The sequence below is a fragment of the Mesoplodon mirus genome, assembly GCF_964341445.2.
Source record: "Mesoplodon mirus genome assembly, chromosome: 3".
Classification (NCBI taxonomy): domain Eukaryota; kingdom Metazoa; phylum Chordata; class Mammalia; order Artiodactyla; family Ziphiidae; genus Mesoplodon; species Mesoplodon mirus.
The window spans coordinates 33893383-33913354 of record NC_138978.1 but is presented as its reverse complement, the minus strand read 5'-3'; the positions used below and the strand labels follow the sequence as shown (position 1 = coordinate 33913354).

General features: G+C 50.6%; 2 protein-coding genes across 4 annotated transcripts in view; both read left to right on the top strand.

Moving 5' to 3' along the window:
• Positions 1-7557, top strand: FHL3 (four and a half LIM domains 3). 3 transcript variants are annotated; one of them, XM_082613322.1, is made up of 6 exons: positions 1-94; positions 4858-5031; positions 5120-5294; positions 6159-6328; positions 6450-6636; positions 6763-7555. In XM_082613322.1, the coding sequence occupies exons 2-6, from the start codon at positions 4876-4878 to the stop codon at positions 6915-6917; spliced, it is 843 nt and encodes a 280-aa protein (XP_082469448.1). In that variant the 5' UTR covers positions 1-94; positions 4858-4875; the 3' UTR covers positions 6918-7555. The 3 variants fall into 3 exon arrangements, with proteins under 3 accessions (XP_082469448.1, XP_082469446.1, XP_082469447.1); XM_082613320.1 differs by having other exon boundaries at positions 6450-7557; XM_082613321.1 differs by having other exon boundaries at positions 88-194; positions 6450-7557.
• A 3747-nt stretch (positions 7558-11304) lies between these two features.
• SF3A3 (splicing factor 3a subunit 3) overlaps positions 11305-19972 on the top strand; it is a 28464-nt gene continuing 19796 nt past the window's right edge. Inside the window, exons 1-8 of the mRNA XM_082612350.1 lie at positions 11305-11512; positions 11794-11841; positions 13144-13196; positions 13303-13408; positions 16917-16989; positions 17350-17441; positions 18515-18597; positions 19718-19856. Coding sequence (XP_082468476.1) covers positions 11417-11512; positions 11794-11841; positions 13144-13196; positions 13303-13408; positions 16917-16989; positions 17350-17441; positions 18515-18597; positions 19718-19856 — 690 coding nt within the window. The 5' untranslated portion in view covers positions 11305-11416. The remainder of the gene's footprint in view (positions 11513-11793; positions 11842-13143; positions 13197-13302; positions 13409-16916; positions 16990-17349; positions 17442-18514; positions 18598-19717; positions 19857-19972) is intronic.

Here is a 19972-nt window from a genome sequence, read left to right as displayed (position 1 = left end):
GGCTTGGGGCCGCGCTCCCACTCGCCCACACAGTCCGTGCGACGCCGGCAGCCTCGCCGGCAGCTAGCTCGGTCCAGCTCGGCCAGGCCCGCAGGTAGGAGGTGCCGAGGGACGCGGCCCCGGCTGCCCGCCACCCCCCACCCCACCCCCGTCCCACGCGAGCGCCGCGCCCCGCTCTCGCCGCCTGCTTCGAGGTGAGCTCCCCGCCGAGCCCGGCTCCCCATCCCGGCTCCCGGCCCTCGCCCTCTGGCGGAAAAGGAGAGGCGGCCAGCCGGGGGTTAAGGGCAGCTGCGGCCCCCGCCCCGTGCCCCCGCCTGGGTCCGGTCGCGGGCGCAGGGAACACGCTAGGAGCCGGTGGCACGCGGGCGCCGAGCCTCGGGGGGCGCCCCCGGAACCGTACCGCTCCGGGCGCTGCAACGCCAGTTAGGTGGGGCAGGGGGCCAAGTTTGAAATGGAAAAGCGAGAGTCGAGAGAGACCGGGAGGGTTCGAGAAACCGGCTTCCAGAACGGCCGGTGGAGCAAGAGACCGAGACAAGACAGGAGCGGCGAGCTTAGACAAGAGGCTGCGGAGATACCCGAAAAAGGGACAGAGACTTGCGCGTAGAGTCACCGGGAGGCAGACCCGAGGCGTAGGGTCCGACCCAGGTTTTGTGGAGCGGAGCATTTTAGGAAAAAGCATGCAGTGACCCCAGACGTGTTGTCAGCCCTCTCCAGGGCCTTGGAGGGTTTTGGGCAAATGAGGGGCCCCGAAGCTTAAGCTTCATTAGCCTTGTGGTAAACCATCCTCTGAGAGGCCTAGAAAGACATCCAGAGACTGGAGACAGACACACTCAGGCATACAGAGATGCTAAGAGATAGAGAAGGGCGGTGCGTAGGGACCAAGACTTTCCACCCTGTAGAGACCCTTGAGATGCCAAGACTTGGGCAGACAGTGGTAGAAATCCATAGAGGCTGCCGTGGGGAGTTAGCCAGTCAGAGACACAGAGACACGGAAACATACAGACAGCTGCTGAAGTGTACAGACACAGACGTGCTGAGTGGAGCAGAGGTAGACGCCAAGAGACAGATGTCATGGCGGGGCAGTGACAGTTTTCAAGACAGACCCCGCGGGACTCAGGCCTGAAAGATTGGGAAGGGAGGATGTGGAGAAACAGAAACACTGGGCCAACTGAGCCCCCGTGAGGCGGAGGACCTGAGACATGAGACAGTAAGACTCGAAGGAGCCCTACGCACTCTCCGAGACAGCCCCAACTTATTTTTAAACTCAAATCTTGGACGCGCTGCTTCAGCCCTGGGGGACCCGGGGTGAATGAACTGTTCCTCTTCTGTCCCCAGAGCAGCTGCTGGATCCTGCTTCCCACCCCCTTCTCCCAAACCGCTCTGACTCCCAGGCCCCATGGCGGGGGCGGGGAAGAGAGTGGAGAGTTTGGGGTGGATGCCTAGTAGCAGGGTTGAGGATGGGGGGAGTTTGACTTCTCCCCTCAAGTCCCCTGTCAACTCCTGGAAGCTGGGGGAGGGGTCTGTTCTGATCCTGAGTCACAGCTGTGGGACCTGGCCAGGGTCCTCCTGGACAGTGGGGGGTGGAGGGGGGCGAAGGGGTTGAGCGGTTGGCATGGGTACTTGGAAAGACTTCTGGGTGTCTTCCAGTCACAGGGCTGGCAGCTGGGGAGAAGAGCCAGGCTCTTGTACTAGTGATATCATCCAGCATCTCCTGTCCCCCTGCTCTTAAACGCTGACCACCCCGTCCACCACCATTTCTAGGGAAACGGGAAAGGGCTCCAGCCTGGGAGGCAGGGGACCTGGGCTCTCTGATACCTGAGTGACTTTGGGCATGCCCCTGCCCTGTCCCTGGCCTCTGTGCTCAGCTGTAAAATGAGGATGATACCCTATCCCGCCTGCCCTTTGTGCGATCTGATAGATGGTGGGTGGGTGGGAAAGCGCTTTGTGAGAGGCAAAGCAGCATGCAGGTGTGTACACCTGTGTACCTGTGTTCGGGGTTTCAGAGTTATGCTCACTGGAGTCAGACTGGCCCCACTGGTCTCAGTGAGCCCCACGGCCTGGGCCTCTTCAGCTCCCCCAGCAGAACTAGGGGGTTCCCTTTTTGTTCTCTCCCTGGGCCCCCGCTGAGAATGTCAAAGTCAAGTCCCAGGCCAGCCCCCTGACCCAGGCCTGGCTGAGAAACTGTTGACTGACCCCCGTATGAGTGACGGGGGTATGTTTACCCCGTATGAGTAAAACACTAAGAGCTACCATTTACTGACTACTTAGTATCTCCCAGGTGCTTTCCAAGTATCATCACATTTAAGCCTGGCAACAACCCTAGGAGGTAGGAGGTAGTATTAGATGGGGAAGCAAGCTCAGGGAGCTTAAGTGACTTGCCCAAGATCACCCAGGTTTATATTTCACAGCTCAAGCCTCTACACAGCACATGCCACGGCCATTTATCCAGCCGTTTTGAGCTGCAGGAGGTTCACGGGGAGGGGTCAGATGTGTGTGGGGGGTCAGGTGTAGGTGGGTGTGTGTGTTGGGGGCAGCGGCTGAGAGCCATCTGGCAGACTGAGCGCTCTCCCCCCGACCCCCCTACCAGCCGTGAAGGAATACAGGACTGGCTCCCTTTAGTCCCCCAGTCCTGCCAGGGAAAGAGGGGGGAGGGGCAGGGAAAGGGCAGAGACAGGTGGGCCTTGATAGTGCCCTTCACTCTGTCCTCACCAGAGCCCAGCTGGACAGACTAGAGGATTCTGGGAAAGAAACAGAAGCCACGCCCATACCCTATTTGGGGTGCCCCTATCTCAGAGTGGTGACTGCCTCCCAGTAGGCAGACCTAGGGCTAGTTTGGACCTGGGAAGGTGATGGAGCTGTTGGGGGCCAAGCCAAGAAGGAAGGGAGGGCCCAGGGCACTCGTGGTTGGATGCATGGCCACACTCCACCTGTGTGGCCCCCGCTGCCCAGTGGCTCACAGCCCAGGCAACCAACCCTCAGATGTTGGGCCAGAGGAAACCCAGGCCTGAATGATGGGGAGAGGACTGAGGTGGAGGGATACCCTCCACCCTCCAGCATAGCCCCCAGCCCAGAAGTCCCGGCTCTGAAGACCCCAGCTCCTGGCGGCCTCATGCCCTGGCCTGGGGTATGAACTGAGTGTCCTCCCATCGTACAGAGGGGCAGCTGTGGGTTCATGAGCCACCCCTTCAGAAGAGCCAGGCCCCCTAGGCTTGGGGCGTCTGCTGGCGCCTGGAGTCTGAACTCCAAACCAGAGCCACGCTTGTTGGCTAGAATTTCCTGCGGCGGGTGGCTGAGAAAAGGAGGGCTTTTCCTTCAGCTTGAGCCAGGCCAGGCTCTGGGGACTGCCAGTTACTGGGGTCTAACGTGGAGGAGTGTGGAGGAGTGTGTTGGTGGGTTCCTTTGTACTCCTGGGGCTCATCTGCAGCTGTGAGAACATCCCCTTCCTAGGGTCCAAGTGGTTCCTCTCCACCCACCGTGGGATCCCAGTCCTCAGAGGGTAGGCTTCATGATGGAGGAGTCTGGGGGTGGGGAGCTCTGAATTTGGGGCTAGAGACTCGAATCAGGGGCAGCAGAAGGGACTGGGAACCCCACTTCCTAACCCTCCCTACTCCCCAAGCTCCTGCTGCAGAGGCAGCTGTGTGGATGACCTCATCCCACAAACATGCTTTGTTCCTGAGAAAATGGAAAGTGTCTGAGGTTTGGTGGGGGGCTGGGTGTCTGCAGCAACAGCACTCAGGGCTCCCCCTTGCCTGACTCCCCACCGTAGGGGGGCCTGATTGGAGAGGAAATGTCTTCAGTGGCTCCCACTTTCTCGCCCTTCACTCCCCCGGCCCCAAACCCTTAAAAAAGCTGGGGAGAGGCTGTCTCTCCCAGAGGCAGGGAGAGGGAAATAATGACCCAGGGGATGGAAAGATTCTGGGGCTTTGCCATCACTGCCAGGAGTGATGACCGGCAGGAGACAGCAGGAGGCACACTGCGTAACCTCCAGTTCCCCTCTCCATCCCCAAGCATCTCATTTCCCTTTTTTCCTCCCCTGTTGCTGGCAAAACCTGACATCTGGCCATCTGTGCTGCCACAGCTGCTGCAGATGTTGCAGGCCAAGGCTGCCCAGGCTGGTGTGACCAGAGACCCAGCGGGAGGTGGAGGGGGTGAGGGCAGAGGGTCCAGCTGGGGAAGCTTGGCTGTGTCCAGCTTGCAGGATTTCCTTCCTGCTTAAACCTAGGCTGAGCCTCTGAAGTCCTTGTTACTGGATTCTCCTGGGAGGGGAGGCCCAATGTGATTTCTCCCATCAGCCTCCTCCACCTCCACCATTCACTGGCCCAGCATCCTTCTTACATTCCGCTGTTTCCTGGTTGGGGTTTGGGGGGTGGGGTGCGAACAGCCCCATTCTCATACCTAAGCTCCCCACTCCAGAGCTCTGGGTATACCCCTAGGGTCCCTTCCTGGGAGTCAGAAGAGGGTGAGAGTGCTGTACATATGGGACAGGGTGGGGTGGCTCCGTGTCCTTGCTCTTACCCCCTTGGGGACAGTAGGGACAGTGGAGGCTAAACTCAGGCTAAATGCAGGGGCAGGAAATGAGTCACTGACCCAGGAAAAGCCCCCTCCCCCCAGTTCTGCCAGGGCCAAGATAAGAAAAGAACTTCTGCTTCCTGGTTTTTTCCTGACCCCCTCTCATCCCCAACGTTAAATACAGAAATAAACATGCAGGACTCTTTGTGTTCCCAGAAACACCCATTCCCCATCACCACCTGCTCTGACCTGGCATTTCCTATGCCTAGTTCTTGCTCTTTTTTAAATGCAATGGGCTAAGCCACAGCCCCTCTGGGTGACCCTTGCCCCACTTTGTGTCCCTAACAGGGCTCACTCACAGCCACCATGAGCGAGGCCTTTGACTGTGCAAAATGCAGCGAGTCCCTGTACGGGCGCAAATACATCCAGACAGACAACGGACCCTACTGTGTGCCCTGCTATGACAACACCTTCGCCAACACGTGCGCCGAGTGCCAGCAGCTTATCGGGCACGACTCAAGGGTAAGGACTGGACCACACAGGGCAGGGAGTGGGTGGAGGCTGGCAGGAGGGGGCAAAGGTGCCAGTGCCCCTGCTGTGCGCCACACAGGAGCTGTTCTACGAAGACCGCCACTTCCACGAGGGTTGCTTCCGCTGCTGCCGCTGCCAGCGCTCCCTGGCCGACGAGCCCTTCACCTGCCAGGACAGCGAGCTGCTCTGTAACGACTGCTACTGCAGTGCCTTCTCCTCACAGTGCTCCGCCTGCGGGGAGACCGTCATGCCCGGTACGTTCCCGGGGGCTCCCAGGGGCTCGTTGTGCGTGGGACTGGCATGCCTGGCATCTGTGTAGGGTTCTTGTAAGGGACTGGCACGCCTGTCTGATACAACATGGAGGCTTGGTAAAGACCTGCACACGCAGCACGTTCCTGGAAATTTACTGTGTGCAGGATCTGTCTTGCTTATTTGCTCTTGGGAGCTTAGCACGCACAGGGACTGACAACGCATGATACACACCTGGGGGCTTAGCATGTTTGGCACACATAGGAGCTACGAGTGTGCTGAGACTCAGTGTTTGTTGCATTGGGGCTTGGTGTGTGCAAAGACATATAAATAAAGGGCTTAACACATATGGCAACCTGCATAGCTAATAGAATGTGAGGATTTAGAACACGTGGAGATTGGCATGATTAGGATATGCCGGGGCTTATTATGTTCTCTGAATCTATCACGTCCGGGGCAGAACTCTGTGTGGGCAGGGACTTGCTTGCCTCGTATATGGGGTCTTTGTGTGTGTGCTCACACTATCACATCTGGTATATAAGCACTTAGCATATACTGAGTCATCGTGCCTGTGACCTGGAGGCCTGGCGTATGCTGAGATCGTCATATTCTGGTACATGTGGGGACTTCACCTATGCCAAACCCTCAGGTCTAGTTTATGGGGGCCTAGCACGTGCTTAGCCAGCATATCCAGTGTTGGGGGGAGGTGGTTAGCATGTGCAACAGATGCGGTGGGGATCCTGCTGCAAATGCATGGACACCACCCTGTAAGCTGTGGGAGCAGTGGGGACCCTCCTCGGGGGGGTGGCAGAGGGTGGCACTCAGGAGCTCGGGACTCAGCCTCTGAGTGGGACCCCTGTTCCCCACAGGATCCCGGAAGCTGGAGTACGGAGGCCAGACGTGGCATGAGCACTGCTTCCTGTGCAGCAGCTGTGAGCAGCCGCTGGGCTCCCGTTCCTTTGTGCCCGACAAGGGTGCTCACTACTGCGTGCCCTGCTATGAGAACAAGTTTGCTCCTCGCTGCGCCCGCTGCAGCAAGGTGGGGGCTGGGCCGGCGGGGCGGGGGTGCCGAACTCCACTGCACACAGGGGTGGGGTGAGCAAGGCTCTGTCGTGCGGTAGGAATCCCCACTCCCCCTGCTGACAGACGCTGCCCCACAGACACTGACGCAGGGTGGCGTGACATACCGTGACCAGCCCTGGCATCGGGAATGCCTGGTCTGCACCAGCTGCCAGACGCCCCTGGCAGGGCAGCAGTTCACCTCCCGAGATGATGATCCCTACTGTGTGGCCTGTTTTGGAGAACTCTTTGCACCCAAGTGCAGCAGCTGCAAGCGCCCCATCACAGGTGGGACAAAGGGTCAAAGGACAGAGTGGGTAGAGTGTAGGCAAGGGAATGGGACCTGGTACTGGGTGAGGCCGAGGGACAGGACCGCCCTCCAGATCGCAGAGCTAACCTCCAGCCTCCCTCCAGGACTCGGTGAAGGCAAGTATGTGTCCTTTGAAGACCGCCACTGGCACCACAGCTGCTTCTCCTGTGCCCGATGCTCCACCTCCCTGGTGGGCCAGGGCTTCGTGCCGGACGGAGACCAAGTGCTGTGCCAGGGCTGCAGCCAGGCGGGGCCCTGAGCCAGGGCTCCTGGGCCCAGGCCCTCCCAAACCAGGGCTCCAGGACTAAGGCTCCTTTTCCAAACCACCTCTGGGACCCAGCCCCTCCCCAAATTGGGGCTACCCCTGGGCTCCAGGATTCAGCGTCCCCACTCCAACATCCCCAGTCTGGTACTTCTTGACCCAAGGCCCCCAAACTTGGGCTCTTACAGAGCCTCCATCATTCAAATCCCCTCCCCAAGCCTGAACTCCAGAACTCAGTCCTCTCCCCTATGGTCCGGCTTCCCAGACGAAGCCCTCTTCCTAAATCAGGGCTCTGGGACCCCAGCCCCCTTCAATCTAGACTTCTCCCCTGAAGACTTCAGGTCTCCTATGGGTGCCTGAGAAGTCCTCAGAAGTGGACTATACTCAAGCTTGACACTCCCCACCCCCATCCCACCGCTATTCCCAGGGATGGGGCTGTCTGGGCAGCACATCAGGGGTTCACTGGTTAGGGGGTCCTAGGGTACAGGGTTTTGCCCAGCCCTTGTTGTCGAGTGTTTTCTCGTTTCATTTCATTTCAGCTCCATTCTGCCCAGAGATGGGCAGAGGGGTGGGTTTGGCTCACCCCCCTTTCAGATTCTGCAATAAAGCAGTATGAGGAGGAAGCAAAGGCCTCTGTGTGTTTGTCTGGGGGTGGAGGGGCAGGGAGGATTCCTTCGCACACCACGGGACTCAGAGGCTCTTCCCGACCTCGACCTCCTCCATGCAGGGCAGAGGAGGAAGCTGCCAGGCGGGGTGGGAAATCTCTCCCGAGAAAGGGGATCCCCGCGGCCGCTACTGTCCCTCTCAGGCTTAGCTGGCTTCCCCCCTGCTGGCAAAGGGCTTTTTCCTCCGAGCGGGGAAGGGAGGGGTTTGGGGGAGGTTCCGGACGGGAGCAGGGCGGGCCGACGGCGTTGGGTTCTCCGTCGGGTACAAATCGCCCCCCTCCCTTACCATCCCTCCCCAAACCCCGCCGAGCACCGGGTGCGGATCCCCAATCTGGGCCCAGACCCTCAGCCCCCTTCCCCCTCTTCCCGAGGATTAGCGGAGGCGGCCCGGGATCCGCTCGCGGACGCACGTTTTTTGCCAAAAAAGGCAAGGATGCAGCTGCACGCGCCGCGGGAACATCTGGATCCGATTCCCGGCATGAATGGGTCATGGCCCCGCCTCCCCGTGATTCAAGGGCGGGGGCGGGAATGAGCGAGGGGGGCTATCCCCCAAAATGGGGAGATGGGGCGGAGCGCTGCTCCCCTCTCCCGGCGTCCGACGCCCCTGCCCCTGGGCTCTCGGCGGCCTGCGGTCTGGACTCCGCGGTCCAGACGGTCGGAGCCCGACTCGTGCGCACTGGCTGCGGCGCAGGCTGAGGCGCTCACGTACCGCCAGCGGCCTTCCCGGGTGGGGGCCCGCGCGCGGGGCGGGTGGACCCTTGGCGCCCTGTAGGGGAGGGGCCCTCCGGTCCGGCAGAACCGCGTGATTATATGTATCTCAAAAGAAATCCTCCCAGAAATCCTATGGGGCGGGCGTTTTTCCATTTCACGGAGGTGGAGACTCCAGTTGTTAGTTTCCCAAAGTCACATAGGTAGATCCACACTGCCTCCCCGGCCCAATTCGAATCCTAAACTTTCTGAAGCCGTGGTTGACATTTTCTACAAACCTTTACGAATGCCCACCATGTGTGCTTATAATTAATGATTGTATGTTGACTTTTTTTTTTTTTTTTTTTTTGCGGTACGCGGGCCTCTCACTGTTGTGGCCTCTCCCGTTGCGGAGCACAGGCTCCGGACGCGCAGGCTCAGCGTGCATGGCTCACGGGCCCAGCCGCTCCGCGGCATGTGGGATCCTCCCGGACCGGGGCACGAACCCGCGTCCCCTGCATCGGCAGGCAGACTCTCAACCACTGCGCCACCAGGGAAGCCCTATGTTGACATTTTTTGTCTCTTTCTTCCACCAGCCTCTGAGGATTGGGCTCACGCCTGCCTTGCTCACCCCTCCACTCTCAGCTTCAGGCACTTACTACATGTTCAATAAATACCTGCTGAAGAAGAGTAGTCCAAGCATAGAAAACAGCTAGTGCAAAGGCCTGGAGGCCTGAAAAAACATATGGTGTGCTTTGGGGAAGCAGCAAGTAATTTCATTTGGAGGAAGTGCCAAGAGACTAAAACGTCAGGCAGCGGCCAGGTCATGAAACGCTGAATGCCAAGTCAAACAGACCTCACCCTGCGGGTAAAGCAGCCAGTGGAAATGTTTAAGCAGGGGTGTGAGATGATCACTCCGCTGCAGCGTGAATAATGGATTGGAGGGGTAAGACGAGCAGACTGACTAGGAGGCTAGTGCAGTGGTTCAGGTGAGACATAATGAGACAGGTGGCAGCAGGAATGGAAAAGACAGGACTTGGTGACTGGTTTGAAAGAATGGGGAAGGAGAAGGTTTTCGGGGAAGGAAGGCATCAGGTGAATGGTGCTTAGGTGGTCCACCCACCAAAGAGGAAAGGGATGTGGAAGTACAACAATGTGTCACTGATTTCAGCATAAACATTTTTCAGATTTAACATCTCAGAAGCCCAGACGCAGCGTCTAATCAAGTGTGACATAGTTTAGTTGACAATTTTTGTTCTTTCTTTCTTAGTCGACCGTAAAATAATGGTGGCGTTAACATTTAATAGCGTCTCATATTCGATGAAATACGGTAGATCCCAAACCTTTACCCACCACCCACACTACCCTCCAAAAGATACACGCGCTGTCTCCGCAATCCAGAAAAGAAATTTCTTACCTCTTTCCTAGAGGTGCAGGAAAAACTTCTGGGGAGGAGTTGTGTCCGGGGGTCCTCTCCCTAAGGTTGAGGTCTTGCTTAAATTTTTAGACATAAATATGACCCTCACAACACCCCATGAGCAGGCAGGACAAAAGTCATTATCTCTGTTATTTTTGAAACTTTAAAAAACAAAAAGCAATTCATGCTTATTGTAGAAAAATTGGAGAATTCCAAAAAGGGAAGGTAAATCACTAATAACTCCTTGTTATATTATAACCTCCTAGTTCCTTTTTGTTAAGCAGGCATGTGCATATATTTATTTTCATTTTTAGTTTTAAATGAAAAAGTTCTTAAATTGAAAAAGTAATACATGTATATGTTATGAAAAAATTTTCATGCTGTACTTTGGACATATACAAAGGAAAATGTCCCTACCATACCAGATCTTCCAGTCTGTCTCCTCATAAACAACAATGGTTTACTGTTACTTGGGTATCCTTCCAGAAATAATCTCTTTGTGTATTTATTTTTATATACACCGTTGTGCCTCTAGCTTTTTTCACTCTGTGTGGCCATATTTCCATCTGAGTTCATACAGATTTTTTAAAGTTTTATAAAGGTATAAGTTACATACCATAAAATTCACCCAATTTGAGTGTACGGTTCAATTAACTTCAGCAAATTTAATAGATTTGTGCCACTATCACCACAATCCAATTTTAGAACATATCTATCACCTCCAAAAGATTTCTTGCGTCTTTTGCAGTTACTTCCGGTCTCACCTTCAGCAGCAGGCAACCGCTCAGCTACTTTCTGTCTCTATAGATTTGCCATCCCAACATACATGTCGTTTTTTGTGTCTGGCTTCTTTCACTTAGCATGATGTTTTTATGGTTCATCCATACTGTAACGTTCCTTTATTGCTGAATAACATTCCATCGTATGGATACACCACATTGGTTTGTACATTTACCAGTTAATGGTTTTGGGGGGTTACGTCCTGTTTTTCTTGATAATGAATAACGCTGCTATGAACGTCTGAACACACGGACATACGTTTTCATTTCTCCACCTAGAAGTGGGCATATAGACTTGCTTCATTTTTTTTATAGCTGTATAGCATTTTACTGCTTGAATGTACCATATTTTATTTAACCAGTCCCCTGCTGATAGACAATTCGGTTGTTTCCATGTATCAAAAAAGAAAAAAGAGAGGGAGGGAGGGAAGGAGGGAAGAAGAAAAGAAAAGAAACCCGCTATCATCCCCATCTTACTGACAAGGACACCGATGTCCCGAGAAGGAAAAAACGATGTCACAGGTCACACTGAGAGCCGGAGACACAAGTTCCGGTTCCCCAGCTCCCATCCATGCTCTTCAACTACTCAGTCCAGGTCCCTACACGCCTGGTCACGCGGCCGAGGAAGCCCCGGGAAGCCAGGTCAGATTCCTTACTGCCAGGCTGGTGGATTTCTGTATGCCCCCTAGAGGCACCTGCAAATCGTTCGGCATCGCTCCACACACCCCCGGCCAGCAGGGGCACTGCAGCCGTCTCCATAGCACTGACTGGGTCTCCTGTGGTGCTCACTTTTCCTCGAGTCCCCGAAGAACTTCCGGCAGCCGCGGAACTTAGGTGTCACCGGACGCGCTTCTTAGGGACGCGGGCGCGCAAGGCAGAAGGAGTTGTTTCCGGCAGTGTCGGTGTTCTAGCTTGATTTGAGGCGGCGGCGGCGGCGGCGGAGGGAAGATGGAGACAATTCTGGAGCAGCAGCGGCGCTATCACGAGGAGAAGGAACGGCTCATGGACGTCATGGCTAAAGAGATGCTCACTAAGAAGTCCACGGTGAGTGGGGCCTGGGCAGGGGCTACCCCTGAGGCTGGGCCCTATGCCCGGGTTCCATCTCCGAGAGTTTTCTTCGGTCCTCAGACCTGCCCCGCGCCCGCCCCTTCCCGGGGCTCCCTACCCGAGCTCCGGCCTAGCTAACCTTCCCCCGGGCCCAGCGCCCAGAGGCCTCTCTGCTTGGGCCGCTAAGACCTGAGCGGATAAGCTCCGCCCTTGGGCGGCCATCCCAACTCCAGAACTCCGACTAACGGTGTCTTGTGTCACTGTTTGCCTTTCTTCAGCTCCGGGACCAGATCAATTCTGACCACCGCACACGGGCCATGCAAGATGTGAGTGGCCCGCTGTCCACTTCTCTTTGGGTCGCGATGGGCTGGAAGAAGGGGGCGGGGGTGACCACCTGGAGCCCTGGACAGAGGTAACCAGGTTGGCCAGTCGAGGGTTTGTATGCCTGCCAAAGGGTGCTTAACCACCCTTGCTCGCTTCTGTGAATGGGGAACTCTTATTCATTCTTAATTACTTGGAAAGATGCCCCTTAGAGCATTCTGTATCCTATGGGTGTGCAATGAGTAGTTACCAGGAGTCAACCATTCGGGCTGAGAGGTACTCTCCCTTCTCCCCAAAAGAGAATGCTGTGTATTACTGTTTTCCTCCCAGAACACTGTATTGAAGCATTTGAAGTATTTTTTGCCTACCACACTGCATTTTCCTAGTAATAGTTCAATTTCTTACTTTTAGAAAAGTAATTAAAATCAAAATACTGATACGTTTTTACGTTAAAGCTAAGTGGTAGGTAAATGGAGGTTCATTATACCATGCACTCTACTCTTGCATGTTTGAAATCTGTTTAGAAAAAAATAAAAGACCTAATCACAGAGTTTCTAATTTGGGGGAGATAATTAATATTAAAAGCCCCTAATCCCTTATCTAAATTCCCAAATCCGAAATAATCTGAAAACAAAAGGTTTTTTATTTGTTTGTTCTGGTAATTGTTTAGTGGCAAAAATCTGACTTGATCTGAACAGATGGGAGGCTTTTTATGGTCTTTATCACATTTAATAAGTAATGCATAAGTTTCACTGCAGAACTATTAACATGTGTTCCAGATTCCACTAGGGATATTGCATGCAGTACCTTCCTGAACTTAAAAATTCCAAATTCTGAAACAAATCTGGTCCCAAAAGTTTTGGAGAAGGGACTACATACCCATACCATCCTGAGTTCGAATCCAAAAGAAACTGTGTGATGTTTTATTTAGTCTGTGCACTCCTCAGTCAAGCCTTTTGAAGTAGTGAAAATCATCTTGGACTGCCCTTTTATCTTTGAGTGTCTTAGGTGGGAACTGCTGTTTACCAAAGGGTGACAATGGCTCTCTTTTATGACTCTTCTAGGGAAAGTTAAATATATGAACTTTCTGCCACCCCTCAAATCACATTACTTAATCTTCAAAATGACCTGTTTTAAAAAGTAACTAAAAACCAGTGCTGTCTGTTAAAGTTACCAGAAAGAACAGGAACTTTTAACACCATATCTCTTGAGGTTTCCCTGGGCTTTGACAAGAGAGCCTTTGTTGGTTCCTTGGGTCTAAGTTGTACAGATTGCTTCATCCTGATGGGTTTGTGTTTGCCTTTCAGAGGTATATGGAAGTCAGTGGGAACCTGAGGGATTTGTATGATGATAAGGATGGGTAAGTGACAGTCCCAGCCAATCCAGGAATTATTGCTTTTGAGGAGCCATGGTTAAAGGACTGAGTTTGTATTCCGTGTTCTCAGGATTTTTTTCTGAAATTGCAGGTTACGAAAGGAGGAGCTCAATGCCATTTCAGGACCCAATGAATTTGCTGAATTCTATAATAGACTCAAACAAATAAAGGAATTCCACCGGAAGCACCCAAATGAGGTATGACCTCAGAAAGTATTTTCTCCCAACCTGTCCAAAGAGAATACAAAGGAAAGGTGTAAGGAAAATGGAGATTGCCACTCAGGTGTCCCTTCAAAAAAGAACTCGCCAGTTAGCTGCAAGCAGCGAAGCTAGGTGACATCCTGCAACTCCAGTGCTTTCAGGATCTCCCTCAGCTTTAAGCTAAGGCCATTCTTTTCCTGGGCAACCCCCAACCAGTGACTGAGCACAGTGGAGGTACCATGGCCTGGTTACTTCTGCCCATTGTGAGACTCTTCTAGTGAGTAATCTTTGCTCCCGTGTTCCTCATTGAGTTGGTCAAGATTTTGTCCTATCTTCATCATGGTCTGGGCTCTCCCTGCCCAATCCTCCTCTCTCCTTTTTATCTTTAATGGATAATACCCACCCGATAAACCACTTGCGCTCCTAACTCTGTCTTAAAATCTGCTACCTAGAGGATCCAACTAACACAAAAAGGCTTTACTCGCTTCCAGTGATCATTTCACCTTCATGATTCAGTCCAGAGGCCTACTCTTTCATGAAAATTCCTTCCTAGTCTACTTTACTCCCCCAATTAATCTTTCCTATCTTTATGACTCTGTCATATTTTATGACAATGAATGTCTGCCCCACTATATTGTAAAATGATAAGGAGCAGGGATTACATCTCAGTTATTGAAGAATCCATTAAGCATCTTACACAGCTGACCAAGGGAATTCTGGGGGAAGGGGGAGCGAGGCATGGCTGTAGGAGAAGTGGAGAGAGATAGGTCAGTGATTACTCTGAGCTTTCATGACTGTGTAACTAAAAAGTTGTTCCCTTGATAGAAATAACGAGGAAAGAGGCAACCCATTTGTAGTGGAAATGAATTTTTATGTATGTAGATTTTCAGGTGACATTATATCTAGGTAGAAGTGTCCCATGAGCAGTTGAAATTAGGTGACTGGGGCTTGAGAATTACCACATGTACTTGATGGTTGAAGCCATGGATCATAGAGTTCTGGGAGGGAGAGACAGTGTGAAGGGAGACTATCAGCTTCTGTGTGCCTTGGGGCACACTCTTAATAAGGTACTTAACTGAAAAAGAGCCTGGGAAGCCATCCATCACAGGTCAAATGGCAGCTCCAGGTAATGTCTTACTGAAGCTTAGCCAATGAGTTTCACAAAGGAAGTCACTGGTGTCAGCTGTTGTTTATGTCTGTTTGTTTATTTCTTTTTTTACTGCATAGGTCTTTTTTTAAAAATTTATTTATTTTTGGCTGTGTTGGGTCTTTGCTGTGCGTGGGGTCTCTCTAGCTGCGGTGAGCGGGGGCTACTCCTCGTTGCAGTGTGCCGGCCTCTCATTGGGGTGGCCTCTTGCTGCGGAGCACGGGCTCTAGGCGCACGGGCCTCAGTAGTTGTGGCACGTGGGCTCTAGACAGTAGTTGTGGCGCACGGGCTTAGCTGCTCCGCGGCATGTGGGATCTTCCCAGACCAGGGCTCGAACCCGTGTCCCCTGCATTGGCAGGCGGATTCTTAACCACTGCACCACCAGGGAAGCCCCTCAGGTGTTGTTGATTGGTAACTACCAGGGTCGCTACTCTGTTGAAGAAGTGGGAGTGGAAAGCTGGTCACAGAGGCACAAGTAGATAATGAGGATACAGTAATGTGGAGTGTTTAGCATGCACTTGAAAGACTGGCAGAAAAAAAGAGAGGAGAAGCAGGAGGATCACAAGGAAAATAGGGAAGGCATACATACTTCAAGGAGCAGATGGAAAAATGAAGAGACTGAAAATACCAGACAGGAGGGGCTATTTATTGAAGTTAAGTGGAGGTACATGAATGTACTCTCACACACCTACCTATGTCTCCTCATCCTCTTTGGAAGGTAGAGTATTAAGTCTTTTGGTAACCAAGAGAGAAGGCACAAGTACCATTCTGGTGTGTTAACCTTATCCCAGCCCAGATAGAAAGGTGATGAGGAATAAATGGTTAAATAAATTATTGGAAGAATGCCTAAGATACACTAAGGGAAAAAAAAATAAGTCTAATTATGTGAGAAACAAAATAATAATCTTGCACTTGCCTGTATGTCCTTACACAAATATATATATTTAAATACATAGAGCAGTGGTTTCCAAATTTTGCTGTGCATTTGAATCTGGGAGCGTTTAAAAAGTACTGATACCTCCCCACCACTTCTGATTAAATTGGTATCAAGTGTGTTAGTATTTTTTAGCACTCTCCCAGGTGATTCTAATGTGCAGCAGAGTTTGGGAATGGCTGACATTTAAAAGTCTGTTGGGTTTCCCTGGTGCCTCAGTGGTTAAGAACCACCTGCCCATGCAGGGGACACGGGTTCGAGCCCTGGTCCGGGGAGATCCCACATGCTGTGGAGCAACTAAGCTCCTGTGCCACAACTACTGAGTCTGTGCTCTAGAGCCCATGAACCACAACTGCTGAAGCCTGTGAGCCACAACTACTGAAGCCCGTGCGCCTAGAGCCTGTGCTCTGCAACAAGAGAAGCCACTGCAGTGAGAAGCCCGCATACCACAGCAGAGTAGCCCCCGCTCTCAGCAGCTAGAGAAAACCCACATGCAGCAGCGAAGACCCAATGCAGCCAAAAATTAAATAAATGAATAAATAAATAAATTTATAAAAAATAAATAAATAATAAAAAAGTTCTGTTGACAGTGGTTAGCTATTCCCAGGAGAATTATTAAAGGGGAACCTTGATTTTTTTTTTTTAATATTTATTAATTTGGTTGCACCAGGTGTCTTAGTTGCGGCATGCATGTGGGATCTAGTTCCCTGACCGGGGATTGAACCCAGACCCCCTGCATTGGGAGCTCGGAGTCTTATCCACTGTGCCACCAGGGAAGTCCAAGGGAACCTTGATTTTTTTTATATATATATATAAATTTACTTGTTTTATTTATTTTATTTTTGGCTGCGTTGGGTCTTCGTTGCTGCACGTGGGCTTTTCTCTGGGTGCAGCGAGTGGGGGCTACTCTTCGTTGTGGTGTGCAGGCTTCTCATTGTGGTGGCTTCTCTTGTTGGGAGCATGGGCTCTAGGCACGCAGGCTTCAGTAAGTTGTGGCGCACGGGCTCAGTAGTTGTGGCAAACGGGCTCTAGAGTGCAGGCTCAGTAGTTGTGATGCACAGGCTTAGTTGTTCCACAGCATGTGGGATCTTCCCGGACCAGGGCTTGAACCCATGTCTCTTGCATTGGTAGGCGGATTCCTAACCACTGTGCCACCAGGGAAGCCCTGTACCTTGATTTTTTTTCATTTTGTCTTTTTGTGTTATTTGAGTTTTTGTGAGCATGTGTTATTTTAACAATTTTTAGTTAAACAATGCAGAAAGGAAAAGGAAAAAGCAAGGTAATTAGAAAACAGAAGAAAGCTCCTAATGAAAAATCAAGGCCAAATAAAGTGTTAGAAATCCAACTTTCTATATAGTCCATTCTGTGATACGGCAACTTCTATGTTGAAATATCCACTTGAGCTTTTCTCTTTTTCCCATCAGATCTGTGTGCCAATGTCAGTGGAATTTGAGGAGCTCCTGAAGGCTCGAGAGAATCCAAGTGAAGAGGCACAAAGTAAGTAGCGTTTAATGTTTCTATCCAGCACTAGCAGAAGTACAGGTTAATGACCAGAGCTCAGATTTTCCCTCAGAGCCCTGGAAAATGGCCCCAGGTTCTCTTACTGATTTCCTCTTTGCTAGACTAGAGGAAAGTCTGGACTAGATTGTCATACTGAATCGGCCTTGGACAAAGTAGTCATTTTGTGCTAGCCCAGCTCAAATTCACTCGCCTAGAAAAGCGAGATCTGTTCACTTTGTGACTAGAGGGAGGATATTTGGGTGAAGGGCTGCATTATGAAACAATGCAGTCCACTTGAAAAGCCAAGTCCAAGAAACTGGTCTTTAGTATCTGAATCTTGATATCTGATTCCTTCAGACTTAGTGGAGTTCACAGATGAAGAGGGATATGGTCGTTACCTTGATCTCCATGACTGTTACCTCAAATACATTAACCTGAAGGCCTCTGAGGTAAGACCCAGGAGAGGGGAGAGTGGTTCTGATTCTAGGGGTGAGTCAGGACACTGGGCTGGGGCTACTAGACCTGAAACAATTAGAGTGTCTTCCTTGTGTTCTGGAACTCTTATGTAAATATTAAAGAGGTGATGTGCTTTCTTGGAATGAAACACTTTTCAAAGTGAAAGTTGGGTTTCTACAGTCAATACAATAAGCATATTTTACTTACCAATAAATTTTATTTTATTACTACGACAAGCTTATTTTGCTTTTGTAAAAATAAAAAATTTTTTTAAACTCACAAATACACATCAAGCTTCTGTGTTAGGCATACAGAGTAGTAGGTACATGAAAGATACAAAAACATAATCTCTGCCAGGAGGGCTATTTAATATCTTTTAAAAGATATTAGAAAATAACTTACCATAAGAGCTGAGGTTTAATGTGACAGTTTCAGGGTCACAAGGAAATACATGATGAAATTTCTCTTGGGGTTGTGAGGACATGTCTCAAAAGTTGTGACTAAACTTTAAGCTCCATGAGTACAGTCCTCTATCTGTCTTGTTCTCATCTGTATCCATGTACTTGGTCCAAAGATATTCAGTAAGTGATTAAATGAGTGAACAAATGGCACCTTCTGGGACCTTATTTTAGGATGTAGTGGGTGTCAGTCTTTAAACAAGTGCCCTGTATATATTGGGTAGGCCAAAAAGTTCATTTGGTTTTAAGTAAATATAAAAGACATTTTTCATTTTCACGAAGAACTTTATTGAAAAACATATTCGCTAACTGAATGAACTTTTTGGCCAACCCAATAGTAATGTTCAACAGATGTTTCTTTTAACTTATTGTTTATTGACTTGATCTTTATTTCACGGAGTTAATTGTGTATCTGATATTCTGCTCAGTCCAGTGGAATTAACACTCAGTGCAGGAATTAAATGTTGGGGCAGGGGAAAGACTAAAGTGAGCTGGGCCTTGTTACTTTGTTAGGCAACACTCAATTTTAATCTCATTTATTAGAGATTATATTGCAACTTGGTGCAAACACCTAACTGAATCTCTTGTCATTTCTTTTCTCTTCCCAGAAGCTGGATTATATCACTTACCTGTCAATCTTCGACCAGTTGTTTGACATTCCTAAAGAAAGGAAGAATGCAGAGTATAAGAGGTAGCCATTACTAGTTTCTAGGCCTCTACTGGATTTAACTAGAAGATTGTTTAATGAGAAGGTTTGAAGGCAGTTTTGCATTTTGTTGCCTGAAAGGCATATATGAATGACTTCCAGGTTTATTATTGGAGGATAGGAATTTTGAATGACATGGTTTCAAAACCATAATACTCTGGCTCTGGAAGAATGTGTGTCTATGGGCACATCCACAATCTTAGACCCATACTGTTCTTCATGTTGTCTCATTGTAGAAGGAAGTCTCCTATCCAGGTGGCTCTGTGTCTTTGGAGTTGAATGGGAAAAAATTAGACTTTCTCAGATTGTGATGGAAGTTAAGTGCCTGGGTCTGATGTATAGATTTAAGTTTTGTTTGTGTTGTTATGCCCCTGGTTAGTAATCTGTACTCTACCTTCCTCTCTTTTTCTCATTTTCTTTTTACCTAAAATCTTTTATATGTGAGTTAAGACTTTAGTATTTGGAATTGTATCATGAGGATGAAAGAAGATAGGAAAGGTCAGAATCAAGATGACATATTAGGAGAGGGATTTCCCTTGTGGCGCAGTGGTTAAGACTCCGTGCTCTCAAAGCAGGGGGCCCGGGTTCGATCCCTGATCCGGGAAGTAGATCCCACACGCATGCTGCAACTAAGGAGCTGGCGAGCCACAACTAAGGAGACTGCCTGCCTCAACTAAGACCTGACACAACCAAATAAATAAATGTTTTTTTTAAAAAAAGATGACATATTAGGAGAAAGCCAATTGTAAGCTCTTTTTTTTTTTTTTTTTTTTTTTTTTTTGTGCGGTACGCGGGCCTCTCACTGTTGTGGCCTCTCCCGTTGCGGAGCACAGGTTCCGGATGCGCAGGCTCAGCGACCATGGCTCACAGGCCTAGCCGCTCCGCGGCATGTGGGATCTTGGCAGACCAGGGCACGAACCTGTGTCCCCTGCATCGGCAGGCGGACTCCCAACCACTGCGCCACCAGGGAAGCCCCTCATTTTTTAAAGTAGTATTATTACTTGAAGAAACTAGTTTCACTGGAATTATAAGTATGTCTTACAGGGCATGACAGTATATCAAAAATAGAAACCTTGCTGTCTCTGTGTTATTTACTCCTCTGTAGATATCTGGAGATGCTGCTTGAGTACCTTCAGGATTACACAGATAGAGTGAAACCTCTCCAAGATCAGAATGAACTCTTTGGGAAAATTCAGAATGAGTTTGAGAAGAAGTGGGAGAATGGCACTTTTCCTGGATGGCCGGTGAGCTTCAGTGGGGGTGTGGGTGAAGGACATGCCAGGGATGTAAACTAGTCATTTTACTGTAATCTTGAGCCTCTGCTTTAGGGCATGAGGTGCTGATCCCTTGAGATCAGTTA

Coding starts and splice junctions, on each gene's coding strand:
- FHL3 (XM_082613320.1), top strand. CDS start 4,876: ATGAGCGAGGCCTTTGACTGTGCAAAATGCAGCGAGTCCCTGTACGGG. Junction 5,032..5,119: donor TTATCGGGCACGACTCAAGG/GTAAGGACTGGA, acceptor TGCGCCACACAG/GAGCTGTTCTACGAAGACCG. Junction 5,295..6,158: donor CGGGGAGACCGTCATGCCCG/GTACGTTCCCGG, acceptor TGTTCCCCACAG/GATCCCGGAAGCTGGAGTAC.